This window comes from Hyaena hyaena, unplaced genomic scaffold (genome assembly GCF_003009895.1).
Source record: "Hyaena hyaena isolate Hyena2069 unplaced genomic scaffold, ASM300989v1 scaffold_248, whole genome shotgun sequence".
NCBI classification, from domain to species: Eukaryota; Metazoa; Chordata; class Mammalia; order Carnivora; family Hyaenidae; genus Hyaena; species Hyaena hyaena.
In genome coordinates, this window is record NW_024080881.1 from 588,466 (window position 1) to 610,694 (window position 22,229).

At 62.7% G+C, this 22,229-nt stretch overlaps 1 protein-coding gene and 1 long non-coding RNA gene across 3 annotated transcripts; one reads left to right on the forward strand and one right to left on the reverse strand.

Annotated features, from left to right (window-relative positions):
* Positions 1 to 954: 954 nt before the first annotated feature.
* Positions 955 to 19,688, reverse strand: CDC42BPG (CDC42 binding protein kinase gamma). Of its 2 annotated transcripts, none has more exons than XM_039244838.1 (37): positions 19,443 to 19,688; positions 16,738 to 16,829; positions 16,572 to 16,655; positions 16,098 to 16,193; positions 15,626 to 15,774; positions 15,010 to 15,103; positions 14,600 to 14,800; positions 14,221 to 14,469; positions 13,705 to 13,784; positions 12,800 to 12,897; positions 12,634 to 12,714; positions 12,289 to 12,389; positions 12,004 to 12,183; positions 11,637 to 11,729; positions 11,372 to 11,493; positions 11,223 to 11,295; positions 10,905 to 11,011; positions 10,703 to 10,817; positions 10,347 to 10,495; positions 10,175 to 10,263; positions 9,845 to 9,897; positions 9,644 to 9,739; positions 9,491 to 9,550; positions 9,097 to 9,202; positions 8,661 to 8,794; positions 8,439 to 8,578; positions 8,264 to 8,345; positions 7,357 to 7,573; positions 6,459 to 6,521; positions 5,760 to 6,359; positions 4,567 to 4,664; positions 4,395 to 4,479; positions 4,148 to 4,268; positions 3,852 to 3,969; positions 3,540 to 3,663; positions 3,332 to 3,417; positions 955 to 2,341 (listed from the first exon to the last, which is right to left on the reverse strand). In XM_039244838.1, exons 1-37 carry the CDS (start codon positions 19,600 to 19,602, stop codon positions 2,285 to 2,287), a joined length of 4,653 nt encoding a protein of 1,550 aa, XP_039100769.1. In that variant the 5' UTR covers positions 19,603 to 19,688; the 3' UTR covers positions 955 to 2,284. The 2 variants fall into 2 exon arrangements, with proteins under 2 accessions (XP_039100769.1, XP_039100768.1); XM_039244837.1 differs by having other exon boundaries at positions 9,644 to 9,742.
* Positions 18,736 to 21,395, forward strand: LOC120240163. The gene is made up of 3 exons (XR_005530591.1): positions 18,736 to 18,881; positions 20,272 to 20,442; positions 20,815 to 21,395. It is a non-coding gene; the product is annotated as an uncharacterized LOC120240163 (long non-coding RNA).
* Positions 21,396 to 22,229: the final 834 nt, after the last annotated feature.

The window sequence follows — 22,229 nt, forward strand, 5'->3', positions numbered from 1 at the left end:
TGAGCCAGCCACCCAGGTGCCCCAAAAGTTAATTTTTCAAACAAGTGAAAACCTTTTGGCTCAGTCATTGCTGGGTATCTGGGAGGCAGTCAGTTCCCCAATTTGGAGAAGACGGCTGGGGACCGTAGCTCGCAAGAGCCCTCAGCGTCCCTGCTCTGGGCCCTCTCTTTGGGGTTCTGCATCTCAGTGGGCAGAAGCAAACATTTCCTGAGTGGGCTGAAGGCATTTTACACTCGTTGCACCAAAATCTTGCCAGGACCTCCCATGAAGTGGGTTTTATGATCCCCACTTACAGATGGGAATATTGAGGCTTAGAGAGGTCGGGTAACTTGTCCGTGACCGCACAGCTAGACTAGAATTCAGGTTGTCTGACTCTCAAGGCTAGAGTTCCCTGGGTACCCTCCAACCCCTGTCTCCAACTAGATGTGAGACTAGGGCCCTTTCTTGGTACTTTCCCCCATTTAGGGCTGGCCGTGAGTCTCAGGGCGCCAGCTCGGTGCCCCAAGGCTGCCCTCCACCGGCTGCAGTAACTGAGCTCTAGGGTCCTTGGCTGCTGCTGCTGGTGTCTGGATGAAGGGAGGCAGGAGACGGAGGAAGGGAGCAGAGTGAGGTATGAGGAACTTGTTCCCTGCACTCGCTGCCTTTCTGCTCTGCCATAGCCAAGGCCTACTGAGCCACAGCTCCTGCCAGGTGACACCACTGCCTCTTCCTGCAAGGTGGCCTGGTGGCGGTACCAGCTTCCCACCTGCCACTCCTCGGCGGAGTTCCATTGACACGCCCACACTTTCGTAAACTGTCCCTTTGCTCCGAAACTCTCCCCATTTGCATGTGTTGTATGATTCCTGAAAATCCAGGGGAGACCACTCAGTACTGCCCCTGACATCCCCATAGCTCCCTCCATCTCTGATCCCCCCCCATTTTCTGAACGCCAGCAGAACAGAGCCAGGCATGGAGGCCAGAAGCTTAAAAAGTTGTCTTTATTGGTTTCGTACTGCCTCCCAGAGCATTAGGATCAATCCCTCCCGGGAATATGGCGTTTGAGGAGATAAATACTTATTTTGCCCCCTGCTTGTCAGCAGAGGGATGTTTAATAAAAATAGTAATATAATAACAATAATAGCGACAATGATCAATAATAAAATGCCCCCTATGAACCCCTAATACACAGGTGGTTGAAGCTTTGGGAAAAAGGACCACCTCCCTTTCCAGGAAGGGCCAAGAATGTGCCTGGAGACCCTCCAGTGGTCCCCATCAGGTGCCGTCTCCCACCAAGTAGCCTTTATAAATACCCTCCCTGTCCTGTCCCTATCTAGGAATTGTCTCCCACACCCCATAACCCCGGGCGGATTAGATGCATCGTTGGTTGGCTCACAGGGTCCCTCTCTGTTCCCAACCCTGTCAAGCTCCTCCCCAGAGAGAAAGACCCCTCCCTCAGTCTATCAGTAGTGTACCAGCTCCCCTCAGCTCTCCGCTCCTCTTCACCGCTCCTCCTTTATCCCTCTCCTCCTTCTCCTCCTCCTCTCTTCTGCCAGCCGCTAGTGCTGTCTCTTCTACTTCCGTCTCTCACTTCCTTCACCTACAGTCTCCTTCACCTACATCCTCCCTGCCCCTTGTCTATCTTCTTTTCCTTTGAAAAAAGTTTTTTTTAAAAATATTTTTTAAAGTAATCTCTACACCTAACACGGGGCTCGAACTCATACCCCCTAGATCAGGTGTCGCATGCTCTACTGACCGAGCCAGCCAGGTGCCCCATCCTCCTCTCCTTTGGATCCGAGTCTGTCTTTCCTACCTCAGCCTGGAGCAGAGACTGGGGTATGCCCCAGCTCGGCCTCACCTAGGGGCTGGACAGTCCATAGCCAAGACCCCCAAGACCGCCCCCCCCCCCCCCCCCCCCTGCTGCCAGAGACCCAGTCCTTCTCCATCCCTCACCCCGGCTCTTGCTTAAGGCATCCTGAAGCTTGGCACCGGAAAGGAGAACTTTGGCACAATTACCCCTGGACTCCAGGGGCAGAGGGGCCCCCAGGGCAGAAAGGGGGCCATTCTATTCCCAGTCGCTGGCACAGGTAGGGGCTGGGAGCCGAGGAGGAAGGCAGGATGATGGCTAGGAGTCGGGTCCCCTGGGTCCTGGGAACCCAGGCCAACCTCTGAGTCGCTGTCCAGCCCAGGCCCTTCCTGAGTCCGAATTCCCACACATCCCGGGCCAGCCGGAGCATGGTGTTCCTCAAGCTCTCTGCTCACTCACGTCTCTCGGTCCTGGGACTGGGATGGGCCCTGCCAGAGGGTGTCAAGGGCAGCCCTCTGATTCAGGGGCTGGGGGCAGGCTCCGGGGCCGTTCTGAGACCTGGAGGGGGAAACAGAAGGAAGGCCCCTTTCCTCACCAGACCAGTGCCTCCCAGAGGCCTTCCCCAGACCCATCCCCTGCTGCAGGGAGGCCCTTGGAGGAGGCCAGGTATGAGATGGGGGTAGGGCTACATGGGAAGAACTCAGGGAACTCAGGCTTAATATCCCTTGAGCCCCAAATCAAAGTCCCTTTGTTCGTTTACTCTATTCTTCATCAGCCGACAAACATGCTTTACGTTAGGCAGAAGACAAACTTGACCTCACTCCCAAGGAGCCCACGGCTGGGGGAGGGGTAGTATCCAGAGAAAAGTCACTGGCACAGGACTGACAAGGAGGGGTGGAGGGAGCAGGGAGCAGGCCCTAAGATCACATTAGCGCAGGGCCTTGAGGGTGGCCCGAATGTTACTAAAACGACATTCAAAGCAGGGGGACAGCAGGGGCAAGGGTCTGAGGGTATGGAAGAATGTGGCAAGTCCCCAGGGATTTGAGTGGCTTGGTGACACTGTAGAAGTGGTCGGAGGGTGCATAGCGGCCTTCCCAGCTCCTCTTATGTCTCCCCTGTCCCCGGCAGGAGTGGACCGCTCCCTCCTCGGATCCCTCCACCTCAGGCTGGGCCTCTAAAGAGCTCCCCTTCTGTGGGGCTCCCCCCACGTGCCAGGCACCCTGCTGAAGTAATCATCACCGCATACAGCCCTCACTTATATAATGATCTCAAATAATACCCTCATTGTATAGATGAAATAAGCTCAGGGAGACTGGACATCTCGCCCAGGGCCACACGCCTGGGACAGTCAGAACCAAAATTTGCACCTGGGCCAACCTGCCTCTAGGCCTCTGCTGGGGCCCTCTGTGGGGCGAGTTGGCTTCCCTTAGGATCCAGGGCAGGGATGGGCTCGGCTTGTTCTCTGGCTGCAGGTCCCAGAGCAGGGCCTAGCACAGCACAGCGCTACCTGTCCCTTAACAGAGGAGAGAAAAGCCCCCACCCGCTCACCTGTATCAGGGAGTCTGCGGGGCTCAGAGATCCCTGCGGGCAGGACACGGACTCACTGGACAGAGATGTCCAAGGCTTCCTCTTCACTGCTCCGGGAGCGGGATGAGAAAGGGGACAAAAATCGAGGATCAAATTCGAGGAGTCCGAAGCGGGTGTAAACTTTGGGGAGGGAATACTGAGGCAGTGGGGGCGGGGCGGCTGTTCTTACTAGAGTCCGCGTCTGCGGTGTGCCCGTCGCTGCCCACGGAGGCAGGCCGCCTCAAGGCCTCCGAGAAGCTGTGGGGACGCTGCGGGCCGGAGCCGCGGGTACCTCGGCCCTTCCCTCCTGGAGCCTGGAGGAGATGGGTGGGGGGGGGACAGTACAGAAGGGCTGGGACGGCAGTGGGCTCCCAGCCTGGACGCGCTGAGATCCACGCGGCCCAGGGAAGCAGAGCACTGCGTTTGCGGCAGGCGCGTCGGAAAGGCCGACGATTGGCTGAGCCTCTCCGGGGAGGCTTGTGATTGGTCCCAAAGAACTCACCCGGGGCAGATCCCTGGCGCTGGGCTTCCCGTCCGTGGGTCCCACGTGCACCAGGTGGTTGAAGTTGGACGGCGGTGAGATGAGCTTGGAGCGCACAAAGGGGTCCTTCAGCATCTCCCTGCGGGCGGAGGGAAAGTAGGGCGGCGGCAAAGGGGACGGCGAAGGGGACGCCTCCGCCCCCCCCCCCCCCCCCCCCCCCCCCCCCCCCCCCCCGCTCCGACACGGACGCGCCCCCGGGACTGCCCCGCCCCCAAGCTCGAGAGGCCCCGCCCATTCGGTGCACCGCACACGCGCACCTGCGCCGCTGCTGCCGCTGCTCCTCTGACACGCGGAAGAAGAAGTGGCGCTTGCTCTTGGTGCGGAACAGCTGACGCCGGCTGTTGTCGGTGAGGTCGGGGATGTCGAACTCGTCCTTCTCTGTAGGAGCAGCAGAGGGCCGGACGGTGCTCACGCGTCCCCAGGGCCCCGGTCGGCTGGAGCTCAGGGTCACACATGCACACGTGAACGCACACACACCCATACTCGTGCACATGCACTTCCTACCTGCCAGCCGGTTCCTGAGGTAGGTCAGGCGGACCTTCTCCGTGCCAAAGAGGAACAGGGTGCCCTCTGCGTTTAGGGGTCGCACCTGAGGCACCAGGCACAGAGGTCAGCCATGCTACTCGACTGCACCCCAGTCCAGGGCTGGGGGGAGGGGGTCTGGGCAGGCCCTCACCTTCTTGAGTGGCACCGTCTGGACCCATTCTGCTTTCCTTACATCAAACACATCGATGGAATTCTCGCTGAACACTGTCAGGTAGGGGGCCGCATAACCTGTGTGGGACAGGACACCGTGCTGTGTGGCCCCTGGCGAGTCCGGCACCCCTGCCGCGGGCTTGTTTCCGCCTCCGTGTCCCAGAAACACCCTGTGCCCAGCCACAGCACCCTAACTTCCTCGCCCAACCAGAGGACCTTCTTCCGAAGACTCCAGGTTGCCCCACCCAACCTCCACAACAAATCGGAGATCACAATCCCGCGCACTCACATGCCAGGCATAGTTCGAGCCACTTGGCATATTTTTCCCCCCTTTATTTCCCAAACAACTCTGGGCAGGTGGTACCATCATCCCCAATTTACAGATGATGGAATGTAACCCCAGAGCTAAGTAATGGCCAAGGTCACCCAGTGATGAGTGAGAGCTGGGAATTAGCCCAGGGCAGTCTGACTCCGATACCTACAGACTACGTCCGCACTCTGCCCAGCCCAACCCACAGGCCCAACCCCAGAAGAGCCACGGGTTATGAAGGGAGCCCTGTCTGCCAGCCCGCATGCCACGACACCAGTTACCTGTGAGAGTGTTGGACTCCTGCTCTGTTCGTTCATTCATGCGTTCATTCGTTCATTCATTCATTCACTCACTCACTCATTCATTCTTCCACTCATAGCCCCTAAGGTGTGCTTCCCTGGGCTGGGTGCAGGATGTGATGAAGAAACCAGGTCTGGCGCATTCTGCAGGCCCCCCGTGTACCAGACCAGTCATTACAGGAAGGTGCTAAGAGCAGAGGTCTGAACACAGAGGTGGGGGAGCAAAGAGGAACACAGAACCAGTGATGGGGGAAGGCGGGGTGGAGAGCTTGAAAGCAGTAAATGCCGATGACAGAAATCATGGTGGTCATTTACGGAGAGCCTTCCAGCCCCAAGCCCCGAGGCAGCATTGGGGCTGGACGTGGTTAAGAGCTTGCCAGCTACAAAAAGAATAGCTTAGGCTGGGGGAGGAGTGTGAGCAAAGACAGGGAAGAGAAAGATCTGGCTCAGTGCACTGAGGGCAGAGCAGGGCGTGGTCAGGCATGAGGACCCTGTCTTCCGCTGACCTGTGTGATACACCATAGGCGCCCGGCCCCACCCAAGCTGGTCCCCCATGGGCCTTACCCCAGCCCGTGGGCACTGCCGGCCACAGCAGCTCATGGACGCGAGACTTGCGGCCTGTGCTGTCCACGTAGACCCCGGCCGCGGTGAAGAGCAGCAGGAACTCGCTAAGGCTGAGCTCCACGGCGCCCAGGGCCTCGCCCAGGCCCCCGCGGGATGGTGGCAGCTCCTCGGGCACCAGACTGGCCCCTAGCGCCACAGGTGCAGCCTCGTTGAGCAGCGGGTAGAGGGCGAAGGTCCCAGCTGCTCCCACGCACAGCCGGTCGCCCAGCAGCCCCAGGCTCTGCACGGGCGCCGGCGCCTGCAGCTCCCGGATGCGGCGCTGCCAGGGCCCCGGGCCCAGGCCCAGCTGGTAGCAGAGCACCTGGCGCTTGACGGCCATGCAGAGCACGGGCGTGCGGGCCTGCAGGATGCAGCCAGCTGCTAGCGTCTGGCAGCCCCGAGATTCGGGGATCTTGGCGCCCACCGCCTCCGCGCTCTCCAGCTTGGCCAGGGCGAAGAGGCGCACGCTGGGGCCCCGGCCACACAGCACAAGCAGAAGGCCCGCAGCGGGGCTCACGGCCAGCCGCTGCACCCGCCGGCACTCGCCCACCTGGAAGATGTCTTCGGGGTTGGCAAGGGAGAGTGTCACCAGCAGGTGGGGGGAACAACGGCCCCATGCCCGTCCTCTCCCGTCCCCCGGGGTGGACCCCCATCCTGTACCATTGCTGTGCAAGTGAATCACAAACAGCCCCTCCTCGGTGCCCAGAGCGAGCCGTTCCTGGTCTAGGAGAGGGAGGGAGAAAATCAGGGGTCGGGGAGGCCACTGGGCAGCCGGAGACCACGCAGTCCGCCTGTACTTGTTGCGCCTCAGTTTCTCCGCAATCACACTGTCCCTCTGCATCTCTGGACGGTTCTCTCTCAAAGTCTGGGCTGGCTCTAATGGGGGAAGGCCCACAGGTGAGAAGCCCCCACTCTGAGTTGTGGGGCTTGGGGTACGTCATGTCACCTCTTGGGGCCTTGGCTCCCCCTTATGTAAAGTGGGGATAGTAACAGGTCCTTGCTCACAGAGCTGCTCTGAGGCTGAAGCAACATAGGGCGAGGGTTCAGCTCACGGCGGTCCCTACTCAATAAATGCCTGCGTCCCCCCAGCTCCTGGCTGACACAGGGCCTGCAGGAGCCACACCATCCCTTCTGGGACCCCCAGTCTGAGTGCACGGGGAGGCCCCCAGCTCTCCAGGGCAGGCGCTGGCTCAGAGCCCCGGCCACTGCCAGGGGAAGCTGGGAGGCACTGCCCCCTCACTTCTCCCCCGGATGTCATCGTGGAGGTCCCCCCACAGGAGAGAGTGTGAGGCTCTGCCACCTCCAGACTCCCTGTGGTCACCGGGCTGCTGGTAAGAGAGGCGGGACCGGAACCCTCATTTGTCTCTTGCTAAAGCCTTTGCTCTTTTCACTCGAGACCCGTTTAGAAAAAGGAGAAACTGAGGCCTAGAGAAACGGAGTGGCAGAAGCCAAGCCCCCTGCCCCCTCCTTGGCCCACAGAGCCACGCCCAGGGGAGGGGCTGCAGAGGCTCCTCCCCGAGCCTGCCCAGGGCCATGCACCCCTAAGCATGTGGCTCACCGATGATGGCGGCGCAGAGCGCGTGGGGCAGCAGCGGCAGCCCGTTGTCATAAGCTTCCTTGAGCGTGTACACAGGCCGAGGCCTTGGCCGCGTGTCCAGGAGCAGCCGCTGCAGCTCGCCCAGCACCTGCAGCCAGCGCTCCCGCTCAGCCTCGCTCTCTGCCAGCAGCAGCACGGTGCACATGGCAGGGGGCACCGCCAGCTGCGAGGCCGTCACCTGTGGGCAGGGACTCAGGCTGGAGGGCAGGGGGCCAGGAGCCAGCCAGCCACTCCCCTCCCTCTCTCCACCGGCTGGTGATTCTTGGCACCAGTGTGAGCGGCCCGGCGCAGCGCCAGGAGCTGCCTTAGGGCAGGTGATGAGCCAGATGGAGCCGGCTGGTCAGACAGGCCCTGGACCAGCGCTGTGGTAGAAGGACTGGACATCCCCAGCCCAGGCCGAGAATGAAAGATGACCTCCCAGGGGAAGAGACATTTCTGCTAGTGCCCAAGGGATGAGGGGGGTGACCAGGAATGATCCAGGCTGGGGAGAATCTTGGGGGCTGGCTGGCCCGGGCTGCGCAGGGGAAACAGGATGTGAAGGGCCCACGATTACAGGGCACTCTGGGAACTGGAGAAAGCAAGGTGTGGTCAGAGCAGAAAGAGGCTCCAGAGAGAGACTGGAGAGGCCTGCAGGGTCAGAAATGTGAGGCCTCAAGGCCACGGTTAGGAGCACCCAGAGGGTGATGCGAAGCCACGGAAAGGTCCTAAACCTTCACATGCAGAAAGCACACGGTGCTGTGGTTTGGAGGCTACTGTAGCCGCCCCCGTGGGGGTCATGGGGGTGGGACGTGTGTGCGTGAAGAGGGCAGCCGTGGAGAAGGAGACAGAGAGAAGTGGCTGGAGCAGGGCCACGCAAGGGCGGACTCACCCTAAAGATGCGTGGCAGGTCCCGGGACTGGGCGTGGATCACATCAGAGGCCAGGACGGGAGTGGCTGAGAACTGAGGGTCCCTGGGAGGTCCATGGAGCTGGTCAGAGGTCACACTGCCCCTGGCTGCCTCCCCCCCCCCCATCCCTTGTCCCCTGCCACTGCCCGGCACCCACCTCAGGTCCAGGGCCTGTAGCAGGGCCCCGCTGGCCGGGCTGAGCCGTGGGTCAGGGGCATCGAACAGCAGCAGGCGGGAGTCGCTGAGGGCGGCAAACACCCGCTGCCAGCCCCGCCGGACCCCCGAGGGCCGTGGCACCTGTGGGAAAGGCAGGCATGGGAGGGCCCGCCAGGCTCTCGGCCCGCTCGTGCCGGCCTCCCCCTCCCTAGCCCCAGCTCACCGACAGGAAGCCCTCGTAGGCTGTGCCTGTGCCCGTTTCGGGATGCACTCCCAGGGCCGTGCAGAGGAGATCAGGGGGCACGGGGCAGGGCGGGGCCTGGGGAGCACAGGCTGAGTGACAGAAGTAACCGCAGACTGTGGAGAAAGCAGGAGAGGCAGATGGTGTGAGGCTGGGCGGGGGCAGCCCGGAACCAGGACTCAGGTCCCCGCTGCCCTAAGGCTGTGGTGGCGCCTGGACTGTCACCAATTCCCCATCAAGTGAGAAAAAAAAAATACACACACACAAACTGAGCAGTGGGAGATGAGGCCCAGACTGAGAGGAGAGCCTGCACCTGTCAGGGGCCAGGCCATTCGTTCCCTCCTCCAGGGGACTGGGGCCGGCACGTGGGAGGCAGGCGTGCGTGTGGGGGGGTGGGGGGTGGGGGTAGGGGTCTCACCGTCACAGCCCAGGCCCTGGCGGCCCAGGCCCAGCATCAGCGAGGTGCAGCGGAGACATTTGGTGGGGGATGGGAAGCTCCGGGGTCGCAGAGAGTGTGAGCCGGGCTGGCGTCAGGGGGGACATGCTGGTTACAGACGCCTGACCACGCCCTCCCAGGGCCCTGGGTCCCACCCCCGAGGTCCCCCTGAGGTGTCAGGTGGGACCAGGGAATGAGGCAGCGACAGCATGAACCCAGCCCCAGCGAGTCTGTCACAGCACTCAGACTCACTGCCACTGTCCCGGGGGTGGCCTGCCAGCCAGGACTCATGAACGAGGATGGACCCAAGCAGGTCCTGGGAGACCCACAGAATGGCTCAGCGCCCCTGCCCCGCCCCACCCCTCTCGGTGCAGACCTTTGCAGGAGGACCTTCTGCGGGAGCGGTGGTAGCAGCGGGTACTCTGGGGAACATAGCCTGCAGGGGAGGGGGGCAAGCCAACGGGTGAGGAGGGCCCAGGCAGAGCGCAGCGCCCACCCCCCCAAATACAGGACTTGGGCCAGTCCTCACCCCCAGACGCAGGCTGCGGCGGCCCTCCGGCCTCAGCTCGGGCTCTGTACCGGGCCTCAGGGCCTCTCCTGAGATGCCAGGGTCCTTGGTGGAATCCTTCTGGGGAGGGGTGGGGTGGGAGGGGAAGGGAGGTATGGGAATCAAGGCCCCTGGCTTCTGCCCGGGACTCCTCCCAACTAGCCCTTGCATGCAAGCCCTTACCTCTGAGCTCCAGAGGGACAGGAAGGGAATCAGGGAGTTTGAGGGCTTAGTGTCTGCAGAGAGAGAGCACAGGTCACTGGAGGTGGGGGCCCTGGCCCAGCCCCAACACTTGTTCCTGGGGAGCTGGGGGCTGGCAGGAGCCTCAGTTTCCACCTCGGTAAGATGGGGACATGACGGCAGGCTGTGGTAGGTACCCACACAGCAGGTGCTGGGCGACACGTGGGTAAGTGGCAGAGTCTAGAACAGACTCTCATCTCCACAGTCCTGCAGGCTGTCACAGGACTCCCCTTGGGGACCTGCTCCAGGCCAGGCGTGCCGACGGCCACTTACCCCCTGGCCCACGGGCCTGCAGCTCCTCCCGCAGCAAAGCCAGCTCCTGCCGCAGGCCCTGGTTCTGCTTCTCGGCCTCCTGCAGACGGCTGGGGGAGAAGCCGCTGAGGGCTCAGCATAGGCCCCCGCGTGGGTCCCAAGCCCCCCTCTGCAGGGCCTGCCTGGGCCTCACCTCTCGGCCTGCAGCCGGGCCTCCTGCATCTGCGTCAGCCGCTCCTGCAGGCTCTGCTTGGCCCGGATCTCGGCCTCCAGCGCCGACTGCAGCTCCAGCCTGGCCGACGCCTCCATCTTCTGTAGCCGCCGTGCCTTCCACTGGTGGTCCTGGCGGCCACGGGGCACCCACATAAGATGCCCCCGGGCCTGGCTGCCTCAGAGGCCCCTCCCACCTGAGTACACTGCTGGCCACACACTTGGCCAGGCTCCAGGCCCTAGGTTGGCCCATGACCCGCTGATCTTCTGTGAACTCAGTGTCCCCACCCGCCAGGTGAGGCTGCCGATACCCCCGCCCCGGGGTGTTCCAGGGCTCACCAGCGGCCGCGTGGGGAGCGTCTGGGTGCCCACGTTCCTCAGGGACTCCAGCTCCTCGGCCATCTTGGTGGCCAGTGCCTGCAGGTAGCCTCTTGAGACCTTCTCATCGTTCACCCTGGTTGGGACAGGGGGCTCCGAGTCATGGCTTGGGCCCTCGGCCCTGACCGGGCCCAGCCCCTCCCCGCCAGCCCCCCGCACCCACCAGCTGAGGATGTCGGCAATCTGGGCCTCCCAGTTGCTCTCCGTCTCCCTCCGTTCACCCTCAAGCTGCTGTTTGCTCTGCTGCTCCCGTTCCAGCTCTTCCACCAGCTGGGGGGCCAGGAGCAAGATGGGTCAGTCCCCGGGGGGGCCCAGCACCCCCGAGCCCCACCTGGGGCCACCCTTGTTTACCCTGTGGGTGCTGCAGGGCCGGGGACACGGCCTGCCCTGAGACCCCGGCCGCCGGGCCCACCCGCCCTACCAGCTCCCACATCTGTCCCACCGCCCGTCAGGATGTCCGCCCTCCGTCTGCCCTGCTCACCCGCTCCTGCTCCAGGCTCAGCCTCCGGTTCTCTTCCTGAAGCCGGCACAGAGCCTCCTCCTTCCCACTCAGCCTGGGGGAGAGCAGATGACTTGACGGCCCCCGGCCCAGGCCCCCAGCCCAGGCCCCGCCCCGGCTGCCTGGCTCACCCGTGGCCGCAGGCCTGCTCCAGCTGCACGCGCAGGGCCGCCACCTCCTTCCTCAGCTGCGCCTCCTGAGGCCTGCCATCGGGCAGCTCCGTGCCATTGGTCTCAGAGGCGGCGTGGATGGCCTTGAGGGACACGGAGAGGGGTCAGGGCAGGGCCCTGAGAAGCTATGGCCCTCTCTACCCGTGGGACAAAGGCCTGGCCCCGAGAGCCCTGAGGAGCTCAGGCCAAGGGAAGCGCCCCTTGGAAGAGGGTAAGATCTCACTACCTTGACCTGGAAAGATTCCTTCTCGAGACTTCGCTCCTGCTGTCTCTTGAGCTGTGTCATCTCCCGGCATAGGGTGGCCACCTGGGCCTGCAGCTGTGACGAGGTGCAGAGGCAACCGTTGCTGACCCTGTCCCCCCCAACCCTCTGCCCACCTCGCTACAGACTTTCGGCCCCCCATCCCCCTGCCAGCCACGGCAGGCAAGGGAGCCCATCCCACCGTCCTCCCCTCCTCAGGCCTCAGCCAGCCGCGGTGGGGGTGCAGAGGCGCGTGGTGTTGCCAGCACTGAGCTCCCTGGCCCCCGCCAGCCTCACCGGGCTTCACAGGGGCACGCCTCTGCTGCTGTCCCCACCCGCCCCCGCCCCTCACCTTCCTGCTGGTGTCCTGGGCTTCCTCCAGCTGGGAGCTCAGGGCCTGGCTCTGGCTGGCTGTGGCTGCCTCTCGCTCCTGGGCCTCCCGCAGCCTCTGGAGCAGCTCCTCCTGCCGCTCCTGGGCTCGGCGTAGTTCCCGTGCCTGTGCCTGCAGCCCTACCCGAGCCTCAGCCAGCTCCTGGGGGGTTGGGGTGGGGGCGGGGAGGGCAAGGCCTGCAGTCAGGGCGTGGACCTCCTCACCGGGGAGCCCTGGGGCCGCCCAGCCACCCCATCAGGCCCTCACCTGGAGGAGCCGGTCCCTCTCCTGCCGTAGGTCCACCAAGTCCCGGCCTGGGCTACCGCCATCCGTCTGGGATAAAGGGGTGTCGCTGTCCCTCGGTGTCTCTGCCAGGAATTGTCACTGAGGCCCACGTATAACTGCCGGCCTCAGCCAGGCACTCCATGTTCAGAGGCCCCACCACAGCCTGGGGAGAGGGTCTCCTCGGCTCACTGTCTGCGTGCGGGCTCGGAGAGCTTAAGGTACTTCCCTAAGGTCACACCTCATCCACAGAGGAGGGCCAGGATTGGAACCCGGGTTGGATGCTGGGCAAGCAGCTCAGCCTCCAGGGTGAGGGGAGGGGGTGGGTACCTGCCAGCCTGTGCCGTAGAGCCTGCACTTCCTTCTGTAGCCGCTCCAGCTCCTGATGGTCCGAGGAGACGGGCAGGGCATCTGCAGGGGTGGGGGGCACCCATGGGTGAGCAGCTAGTCCTGGGTGGGACCCACCCCGCCCTGGCCCAGCTGGCTCCCCCCGTACCTTGGAGCTTCCGGCTCAGCTCCATCTTCTCCTGCTCCAGGCAACGAAGCTTCTGCTCTAGGACAGCCAACTGCTCGGAGCTGCTCTCAGGGCCCGGGCTGGGGAGCGCAGGGCAACACGTGTGAGGGAACCCCACCCCGCAAAGGCTCCTCCGTCCTCCTGCAGCCGGTCATTCATTTATCAAAGCAACACCCACCGCGCCCCAGCTCTGTATGCAGCCCTGGGCTCTGTGCTGGAAGAAACGAACCAGACCAGACCCTGCCCCCGGAATACCCGTGGGCAGCACCCTGAGGTCCTCCGCAACCTAGGTTCAAGCCCTGGCCCTTATGGGCTGTGTGAACCTAACCTACCTGAGCCTCAGTTTCCTCACAGGAGAATGGAGGGGATAAGAGGCCCTCTTCCAAGGACAGTAAAGAGGACTTAGGGATTTGGGCCAGTTGACCGCTGGCACACGGTGGGCGCTCGGAGTACAGGTCAGATACCTGCTTCCAAAACCTCAGAACATCTCCTCACCCAAGACCTCACTGTGGTCTCGGGACAGCCCCTCACGTGGAACTAGATCATCCCACCCATTTTACAGAGGCAGAGAATGTGGCTCGGGGACTGGGAGGGGCCGTTTCAACTCTAGGCCTCTGGTTCCAAGTTCACAACACTCTCAGCCTACTGTAGAGGGTCCTCTAAGGGGCACATGCTGGGACAGGTCCCATAAGGGGCATAGGCCTGGCTTCACCAGAATTTCAGGACATGGGGGATGTCTTTCTGAGGACTCAGAGCCTGTTATCTGAGCACCTGTCACATCCAGGCAACAGGCGGGCCATTTAGCTCCTTTCCGAGGGTCCAGTGGGCTACCTGCCCAGGCCAGGCAGCTCCCAGCCTCCTACTAGGTATGTGAGGATTAGACTCACCTGCCCGAAGTGTAGGTGAAGCCCACGAATGGCAGGTGGTGGCCCGAGAAGGCCCCATGGGACGGTGGGGGCAGGGTCCCCTGCAGAAGGAGGGGAAGGAGGGTCAGACTCAACAGGCACAGCTCCTGGCTGAAGCTTAAGATCCAGAAGATGCCCCGGGACTGGGAGTGCTGACCTCTTCCTGCTCAGATGGAACGTAGGTGGGTGATGTGCCCCCCCCCCAACAGACTACAACTCCCATGAGCCTTTGTGGTCACAGCCTCCCAGGTGCTTCTGGGAGTCTCCTTACAAAATTTCTGGCTAATAGGATGAGGTTTGAGGTTAAAGGACCTTTACCTGTCACAACCCACTTCAGCACAGGTAAACCAGCCCAGGTGAACCATAACTCCCATGAGCCTCTGGGGTGGGAAGGTCTCATCCTGGGCCCAGCAACTGCTCTGGAGAACCTCTGGAGGTTTCCCAGAGCCCGCAAGGCTCAGGCAGCATTCCTACCGCAGCAGTGGGGCCCAAACTCACTGGATGGTTGAGAGTGTCATCATCCACGTCGAAGTTGGAGGTGTCCACAGGCCCGCGGAGCTCAGGGATGTAGGGGGCAGTGCTGGTTGACAGCCGCTCCCAGTCCACGCCTTCAAAGAAGGGGTGGTTCCGGAAGTCATCCAGCCCCCCGCGGCCCAGGCGCTCCTCCTGGCGGCACAGCAGCTGGCGAATCAGGTCTTGGGCACTGGCCGGCACGTCAGGGGCGTCAGAGGGAAACTGCAGGTGGTCCTGTGTGGGGGTGTATGTGGAGGGGGCAGGTGGGTGCGCAGGATCCCACCCCCACCTGCGAGCACACCAACCACAGGACTCGGGACTCTGCCGCCCTCCCTCCGGGAGCCCCAGAGCCTGGTGGCCGGACCTCATGGTTCATGATCTTGCCGTAGGTTTCCACCAGCGATTCAGCATAGAAGGGCGTCTCCCCGAAGAGCAGCTCGTAGGCACAGACTCCCAGTGACCACCAGTCACACTGTGGGCCATAGTGGCCCTTGCCCTCCTCCATGGCTTGCAGGATCTCGGGGGAGATGTAGTCTGGTGTCCCTACTGCCACGGACGAGTCCACCTAGGAGTGCGGGCATTGACACCGTTAACAGCCTTGGGCTTGGCTAGACCTGATGGCCCCTCACCACAGGCCTAGGTCTAGGCCTGACACCCCTCCACCCCGGCTGGCCTGGTGACCCCACTTGGGGCCTGGACCCAGGCCTTCTTCTTCCCTCCCTCCTGGGAGGCTCCCCAGGCTGGGTGTCCCCTGCCCCTGCTCTGGGGTCTCACCATGCCCCTGTTGTTGAGGCGCAGGCAGGATCCGAAGTCAGCCAAGCGGATGTGCCCGTTCATGTCCAGCAGGACATTGTCCGGCTTGACATCCCTGAGGAAGCGCAGGGAGAGAGAGGGGCTTGACCTGCGTGTGTTCTGGCACATTCCGGGGTATAAGTGTGTATGCTCACACACGTTCCTGCGAGTACACCAGAACAGTGTGTGTGCATGCATGTGGGGGTGGGGAGGGCTGATGGCCAGGCCTCCTGGCTGCCAAGGAGGAAGAAGGTGGTTACTTTGGGAAAAGGAACCCATGAGGATGACCCATGGAGGCAGCAGAGTATGCGGTGGGGGACGCCCGAGTCAGACTTCCCTGCTGCAAATGACGACTCGGTCACCCACTGGCCGAGTCACCTCAAGCCAGGTGCTCACCTATGCCAACCTTGACTTTCTCATCTGTAAGGTGGGGACAAGAGCAGCCCCCATCACGTGAAGGTTTGAGTGTGAGGATTCAAAGGCATCGGGCATATGAAGCGCCCAGCATAGGGCCTGGTGAGTTCTCAGCGACTGTCTGCCCGTCCCTAGAGCTCTCCCCTGGGGCTGGGCAGGGCGGGAGGGGCTTTGGGGACCCCACCTGTGCACGTAGCCCAGCTGGTGCAGAGAGTGGATGGCCAGCACCATCTCGGCCAGGTAGAACTGGGCCAGCTCGGGCGGAAGGCGGTCCTCAAAGCGGCTCAACAGAGTGAGGAGGTCCCCGCCGGCGTAATAGTCCATCACCAGGTACTGGATGGGATGGGGGGGGGAGGGGAGTGGGGATGGGGGGGGGGCAAGAATCAGAGGGGAGGCCAGGGCGCTGCTTTCCACCCACCTCCCCGTGGTCCTGAGGGGCTCTGGAGAGGCAAGGCCATCTCCCAGCAAGCAGCTCTAGGGAAGCTGGCCCCTAGCCGGAGCCCAGGCAGGGACTCCAGACCCAGTGGTTGGGGGCCAGTGGAAGCCTCTAGGTCCTGGTAGGAGGGGTCTCCCTCTCCTTGGACCCAGCACCTCTGGCCCCCAAGGGCCTTCTTTGTCCCCTGGCAACAGCCCCCAACCTTGCCGAGTACCCTCACCAGGTACTCCTCATCTTGGAAGGCGTAATGCAGAGTGGTCACCCAGCGGCTGTCCCCCTTCACCAGAACGTCCCGCTCCTCCCGGAAACAGGCAGTCTGCAGCAGGTTTGGGGGGCAGAGGCGGGGTGCGATCAGAGCCCAGGAAGCCCTCCTCGCCAGCTCAGGGGGCGGAGGAGGACTAAGTAAGTCTAGGAGCTTGGATAGAGGTGGCCTGGGCGAGCCAGAGCCTGTGTTTTATGGCTCCGGGCCTCAGTGTTACAGTAAGGAAAATGGGAGCTACAGCAGCTTCTAAGAAAGGCTTACTGTAGGGAAGCAACAGGGGAGGATGGTGGTTGTTGGGGTGGACCCTCGGCCGTCCCAGCGGCCACGCCTGCCTCTTCCCCCAGCATGCCCTGCACACCCCACAGGCAGCGCACCCTCCCTCTCCTCCGCCCGTTTGTAGGGTGCCAAAGTCCCACCGGGCCCCAAACTGACCTCGGCCCTCTTCAGCATCTCCCACTTGTGCAGCATTTTCATGGCAAAAATCTGCCCGCTGTCCCTCTGCCTCACCACGGCGACCTGAGGCCACAAGAAGCACCCGGGTCAGCTCTGCCCGGGTGTGAAGCCCCTCCTCCCACCTTGCCCCAAGCCTTTGGCTCACCTCCCCGAAGGCTCCCCGGCCGATCACCTTCAAGATCTCAAAGTCATCTCTCTGCAGCCTCAGCTCTTTCACCTTTGTTACGAAGGGGCCGGCTGAAGGGACACAGAGTGGGGCTCAGGGAACTACGGCGGAGGGCCAGCTCCCTCTCTTACCTGGGGAAAGCAGGAGCCACAACCCCCCCTCCAGGGCAGGGGCGGCCTCTGGCCAAGGGGCTGCAGCCCCCTCAGTCATGAGGAGGAAGTGTGGAAGGTGGGGGTCCGGGCTTTGCTGACCACCTGGCCCCCGGACCTCCTAAAATCAACAGTTCCCTGAACGTGTCCCCAGACTCTAAGTGGCCTCATCCCAGGGCCTGACGGAACTTGTAGTCCCTCCCTGCCTGCAGGCTGACCCTGGCTGACCAGGTCACCCGGGGAGGAAGGGGATACCATTCCCACCCTCGGCTCCCAGTTCTTGGCGCCTCTCAGGACCAGGCCTGGGCCTGTCTTGGGAAACTGGACGGGCAACATTCCTTGTCCCCAGAGAGGCTTCTCTGCCACTGGGGAGCCACGAGCCCTGGTCTTGGGACCCTGTAGGCACAGAGGACCCTGGCTGGGCGTGAGGCTGGGGCGCAGCCCCAGAGGACAGGTCAGGTACGGTTCTGCAGGGCCCTGGGAGGACACCTCTGTGCTCCCCCTCCCCGTGTGGGGCGCTCTCAGTCTGGAGGCATAAATAGGTCTGCCCGGGTTCTCATGAGACTCACCAACAGAGCCAAAAAAAAAGCCTTTCCCAGGTGCCTGACGCTGGCACCCGAAGGGGTGAACACTCCAGATCTCCTCCAGGCCTGACCAGCCCAACAGCCCTAGGCCCTGCCTCCCTCTGTGGACTTGGCCTTGACCTGGCCAAGAAGCTCTTCCCCTCAAAGTCCCTGATACGCCCTTTAGGGGCATCTCCAGCCACTCCCAGGCCTTTTCCAGGAGAAGCCACAGGCCTGGGGGGGAGGGGAGCGGAGCTTGGAAACTTAGGGAGACAAGAGCGACTGGTAAGCGTTGAGGGTAGCTGCAGCCTGGCTCCCCGCCTCAGTTTCCCCCTGCCAGCAGGTAAACTCCCTGCCAGCTGGGCAGGTCCGGGGGTGGGACAGAGAGCTGCTCCACAGGTCTGTCAGGCAGAACCCCCGCAGCCGGCGTGCTGTGGGAGCCTCATTACTGAAATTAATTCTCTCTTTCCCAGGTCTGTGTGTGCAGCTGGGCAGAGCAGCCAGGGGGCCCCAAGCGGGGACTGAGCCCAGGGTGGCTCCCTATCGGCCAGACAGGAACCAAAACCCGGGGCTTTGGTCAGGAGGCTCCAGGCTCCCGGGACAGGCTGCCCGGTCCCCTCGCCTTGCCACAGGGAACGGGGGCTCTGGGCAGGAGAAGGGACAAGTTGGAGCAGGAGCAGAGTGAGTCACCGTCCTGACTTGGGAGATGTCAACAGACAGGCCCCCATGCTGGGGTCCCAGTCAGGGAGGAGCACATGTGTGTGCAAACACACATACACACACACACATACACACATACGTGTGCGGAGGCGTCAGAGCAGGTGATGACAACACGGTCAGATACACATGAATCAGGTGCAGGGGTCCTGGGGACAGTGGCAGACACCAGAGGCAGGGGCTTCCTGGCTGCCCTCACCCTGGAGGAGGTGGGCTGGGGGCATGTCTTACAGACCCCCGAGCAGGCCAGGCCAGGACTTGCGCCTGCCCAGAGCTAAGGAGTTCTGGGAATGCTGGGCACCTACTGGGCACCTACCTGCCTCACCCGGCTCTCCGGGCCAGGCCCATAAGCCCTCCCCCAACGGGCTGGCTGGACATAACCAGGGAGGCCTGGGTCTGGTGCGGGTGCCCACACTGGGCTGAGGGTTACTCCAGGCCGGCCACTTCCGGTGACTCTGATGAGTCAACCCGGAAGGAGTGCCGACCCACCTCCCCCCCCACCCCCACCCCTAGGTCCCCCTCCCTGGCTTTGGGAAACAGACCTCAGGAAGCCTGGCCAGCGGCTGGCACAGACAAAGGGGCTGAGGTTGGTTCCTGTGCCCAGTGTGGGGTGGTCTTGCGTGCAGAGAGACAGAAGCGTGTGTCTGTGGGAGTGTCTGCCAGGCGTGCAATGCCTAAGGATCTGTGAGTGGAGGTAGGCAAGTGCGTACTACGATAGCCAGGGTGGCGCGGGTGGTCTTCAGGGTGAAGTAGGGGGCTCCCGGGGCCTCTCCTTGAGCTGTATGTATCTCAGCGTGTCTGTGCAGTACGTGGGAGACTGAGGAAGCATGTGTGTCAGTGGGTGACACACACAAGGGTCTGCGAGTGTGACTGTTTGTTCTCAAGGGTCATGAGGTTTGACATGAGAGCGAGGGGTCCCTGACATGACTCTGTAGCACACGTGCCTGGGGTCTATGCTTGGGACCAAGTTTGTGTGTTTCCCTGTAAGTTGTGTGTTGTGTCCACACGCCTGTTCTGTGAGTGGGAAGGAGTGTGTGTGAATCTGAGTGAGGGTGAGGTGGGCAGCCATCTGGTAGGGCCCAAGGGGGCCAGTGGCACGTGTCAGGGCCAGGACCGGCTCTGCGCGGGGAACCCGTGGGGGTGCCCACGCTCCCTGCGGGAAGGTCTGTGGGAGAAGGGAGAGTGTGGGGGGGAGAGGGTCCCCGGCGTGGTGTCCCTCGGACCACCCCACCTCGGTCCAGCCCAGGCCACTCACCCCAGCTCAGGAACTGCGCCACGCTGCGCTCCCGCCGGAGGGGGGCGCTGCTGAGCTCGTGGTGCAGCCCCAGCAGCAGATCCAGGAGGCCGTCGAGCCCGGGGCCACCGCCGGCCTCGCCCCGCGCCAGCTGCTCCAGCGCGCGCAGCCGCCGCTCCATAGCTGCGGCCGGAGCCCCGCACCCGGGCTAGAGCCAGGCCGCCCGCATGCCCGCCCGTCGGTCCGTCCGTCCGTCCGTCCGTCCGCGGGTCGTCAGCGCGTCCTCCCCCCACCCCTCCCGCCCTCCCCGCTGTCACCTTCCTCCGCGGCCTCCTGCGCGCCCACACCTGGGCGTCGCGCCCCGCCCTCTGCCCCGCCCTCTGCCCCGCCCCCCGACGGACGGGCAGGTGAGCGCCGGCCAATGGGAGACGCTACTGGAAGTGAAGGTGGGAGGGCGGAGGCGCGCGGGGGCGGGCCATACCCTCCGCCAGGAAGTGGGGGGGCGGGTCTCGAAGAGTAAACTCCCAGGCTGGGCCGGGCCAAGGTGGGGCGGGGGGGGGTTCTCCCACTGGGGCGCTGGAAGGCTACCTAAGTCTCCGCGTGGCCCCAGAACCAGCCTTACCGAGGTGGGGGGTGCCCGGGGCAGTGCAACTTCCCTCAACCCCCTGGGAGAGGGGGCTGGAGACGCCCGCGACCCCAGAGCCGGATGGGAGGATGGGAGTTGTAGTCCCCTCTCTCCCTGGGATGCGGGCCGCGCTTGGCACACACCCCTCCCCCCCCCAACACCCCGCAAGAGGTAGTGGGGGGAACCTTGCTACTTTCTGATATCATTTTATTTGTGTCGTTACAGCCGACTTGGGAGGCAAGTAGGCGAGGCAGGGATGGTTACACCCATTTGGCAGATGGACACACTGAGGCTTGGGAAGGACGAACGTGAATGGAGAGGCTGAGGAGACCCTGGAGTGGGGCTGGGCTGGCCACTCCACCACAGGCTTTTTAAGGAGAGGCAAGCCACGGAGAGGTGAAAGCTGGGCCGGAGGAGGTGGGAGAGGGGAGGGCCTGATTCTATCCAGTGACATTCTGATTTCTGCCCAGCTGTCTCCAGCTGGGCTGGACCGGACGCCATTGGGCTGTGGGCCTGTCCAAGAGGACGGTTCAAGGGGTGGGGCACTTTAGTTGCTTTTGGACAACAAATTCTTCCATTAAAAGATCTCTGGCAATTTGCCTCCCCCCTCAGACTGGGACCTCCTGGGGTCCAGACAGTCAGGTTGCCAGCGTTGAGGGAGGAGGCGCTGGGGGAGGTGGGGGGTGGGAATGTCTCTGGAGCTGAACTGAACCTCCCTGGCAGTACACAAGGGAACTTTCTGACTTGTCTCCTGTTTGGTGTCCTCAGAGACCTGCTCTGTGGCTTCCCGGTGCCCTGTGTCTGTGACATGGAGTCAGGCAGTCTCACCCAAGTCAGTCAGGTGAGAGAAGGGAGGCAGGCTTCAAACCCAAATCTGGGGATCTCCTCACAGCCTCTGTCCCCCGCGAGGGTGGAGGGTAGGGTATCTGGTGTTTTCTCACCTGGAGCATTCTGGGCCCTCCTCGTGGGGCCGGGCAGGGCTGGGGCCTGCCCCACCACAGGCCACAGGGGGGCGCCAGAGACCAGAGCAGGGCCAGCTGCTCAGGCCCGTCTCCTAGAGATCTAGGGGGTCGGAAAGCGTCCTGGGTGGGAAGATGGGCCACTTCTCGCTGCCGCTCTTGGACATCCTGAGTTCCTGCCCCCAGCCCACCTCAGCCCCCAGGGGCCAGCAGTCACCGGCCAACTGGTGAGGCCTCTGGGTCCTGGATCACTGCCTGTGTGACCCCTGGCCAAGTCCCCAGGCCTCTGGGAATGCTGAGTTCCCCCAGCAAGGCTATCCTTATGTCCTTCAACTCCAGCCCCACAGGGACGCCTGGCTGGCTCAACTGGTAAAACATGCGACTGTTGATCTTGGGGTTATAAGTTCAAGCCCCACATTGGATGTAGGGATTACCTTTAATAAATAAAAATCTTGGGGCGTCTGGGTGGCTCAGTCAGTGAAGCGAACGACTCTTGATTTCAGCTCAGGTCATGATCGCACAGTTTGTGAGTTCGGGCCTCGCATCCAGCTCTGCGCAGCTTGCTTGGGATTCTCTCTGTTCCTTTCTCTCTGCCCCTCCCCTGCTCGTGTTCTCGCTCTAAAAAATAAATAAGTAAACATTAAAAAAAAAAAAGAAACAAGAACCTTAAAAAAATAAAAATCTTTTAAAAAAGGGAAGACTCCATCCCCACATAGCACAGCAGAGGGGAAACCGAGTCCCACACATCAAAAAGTGGGTCCTGCCAAGGTCAGAGCTGGGACTGGCACTCGGCACTCCCAGCCCATCTGGTACTTGATTCTGCTTGGTCCTGTGTTTGCTTTTGTCACATCCTTGTTCCCAGCCTCAGTTTCCTTGTCTGCAGCAGGGAGGTGGGGCGCCCTGCCCACTCCCCTGCAGCTCCAAGGTCAGAAAGCCCCTCAAGACTCAAGTCTGTGCCTAACCTGCTCCAACCTCCACAAGCATCCTGTTCTCCAGCCCTGCACGCGGCGCTGCTTTGCCCAGTGGATTGTGAGCTTGTGAGCCAGACCCCCCAGGGCCGCAGAGACCGTGTCCCAGGGGGCCCTGTGTGGGGCCAGGATCCTGACCCAGCTCGGAGGGTGTTCAGCTCTGAAGAGGAGACACCCACTTTCCCCTCTTCCCCACTGCCTTCTTGGTCACTGCCTGTGGGAGACCTGCCCCGGGGCAGGGGCCACCTGCTTCCCT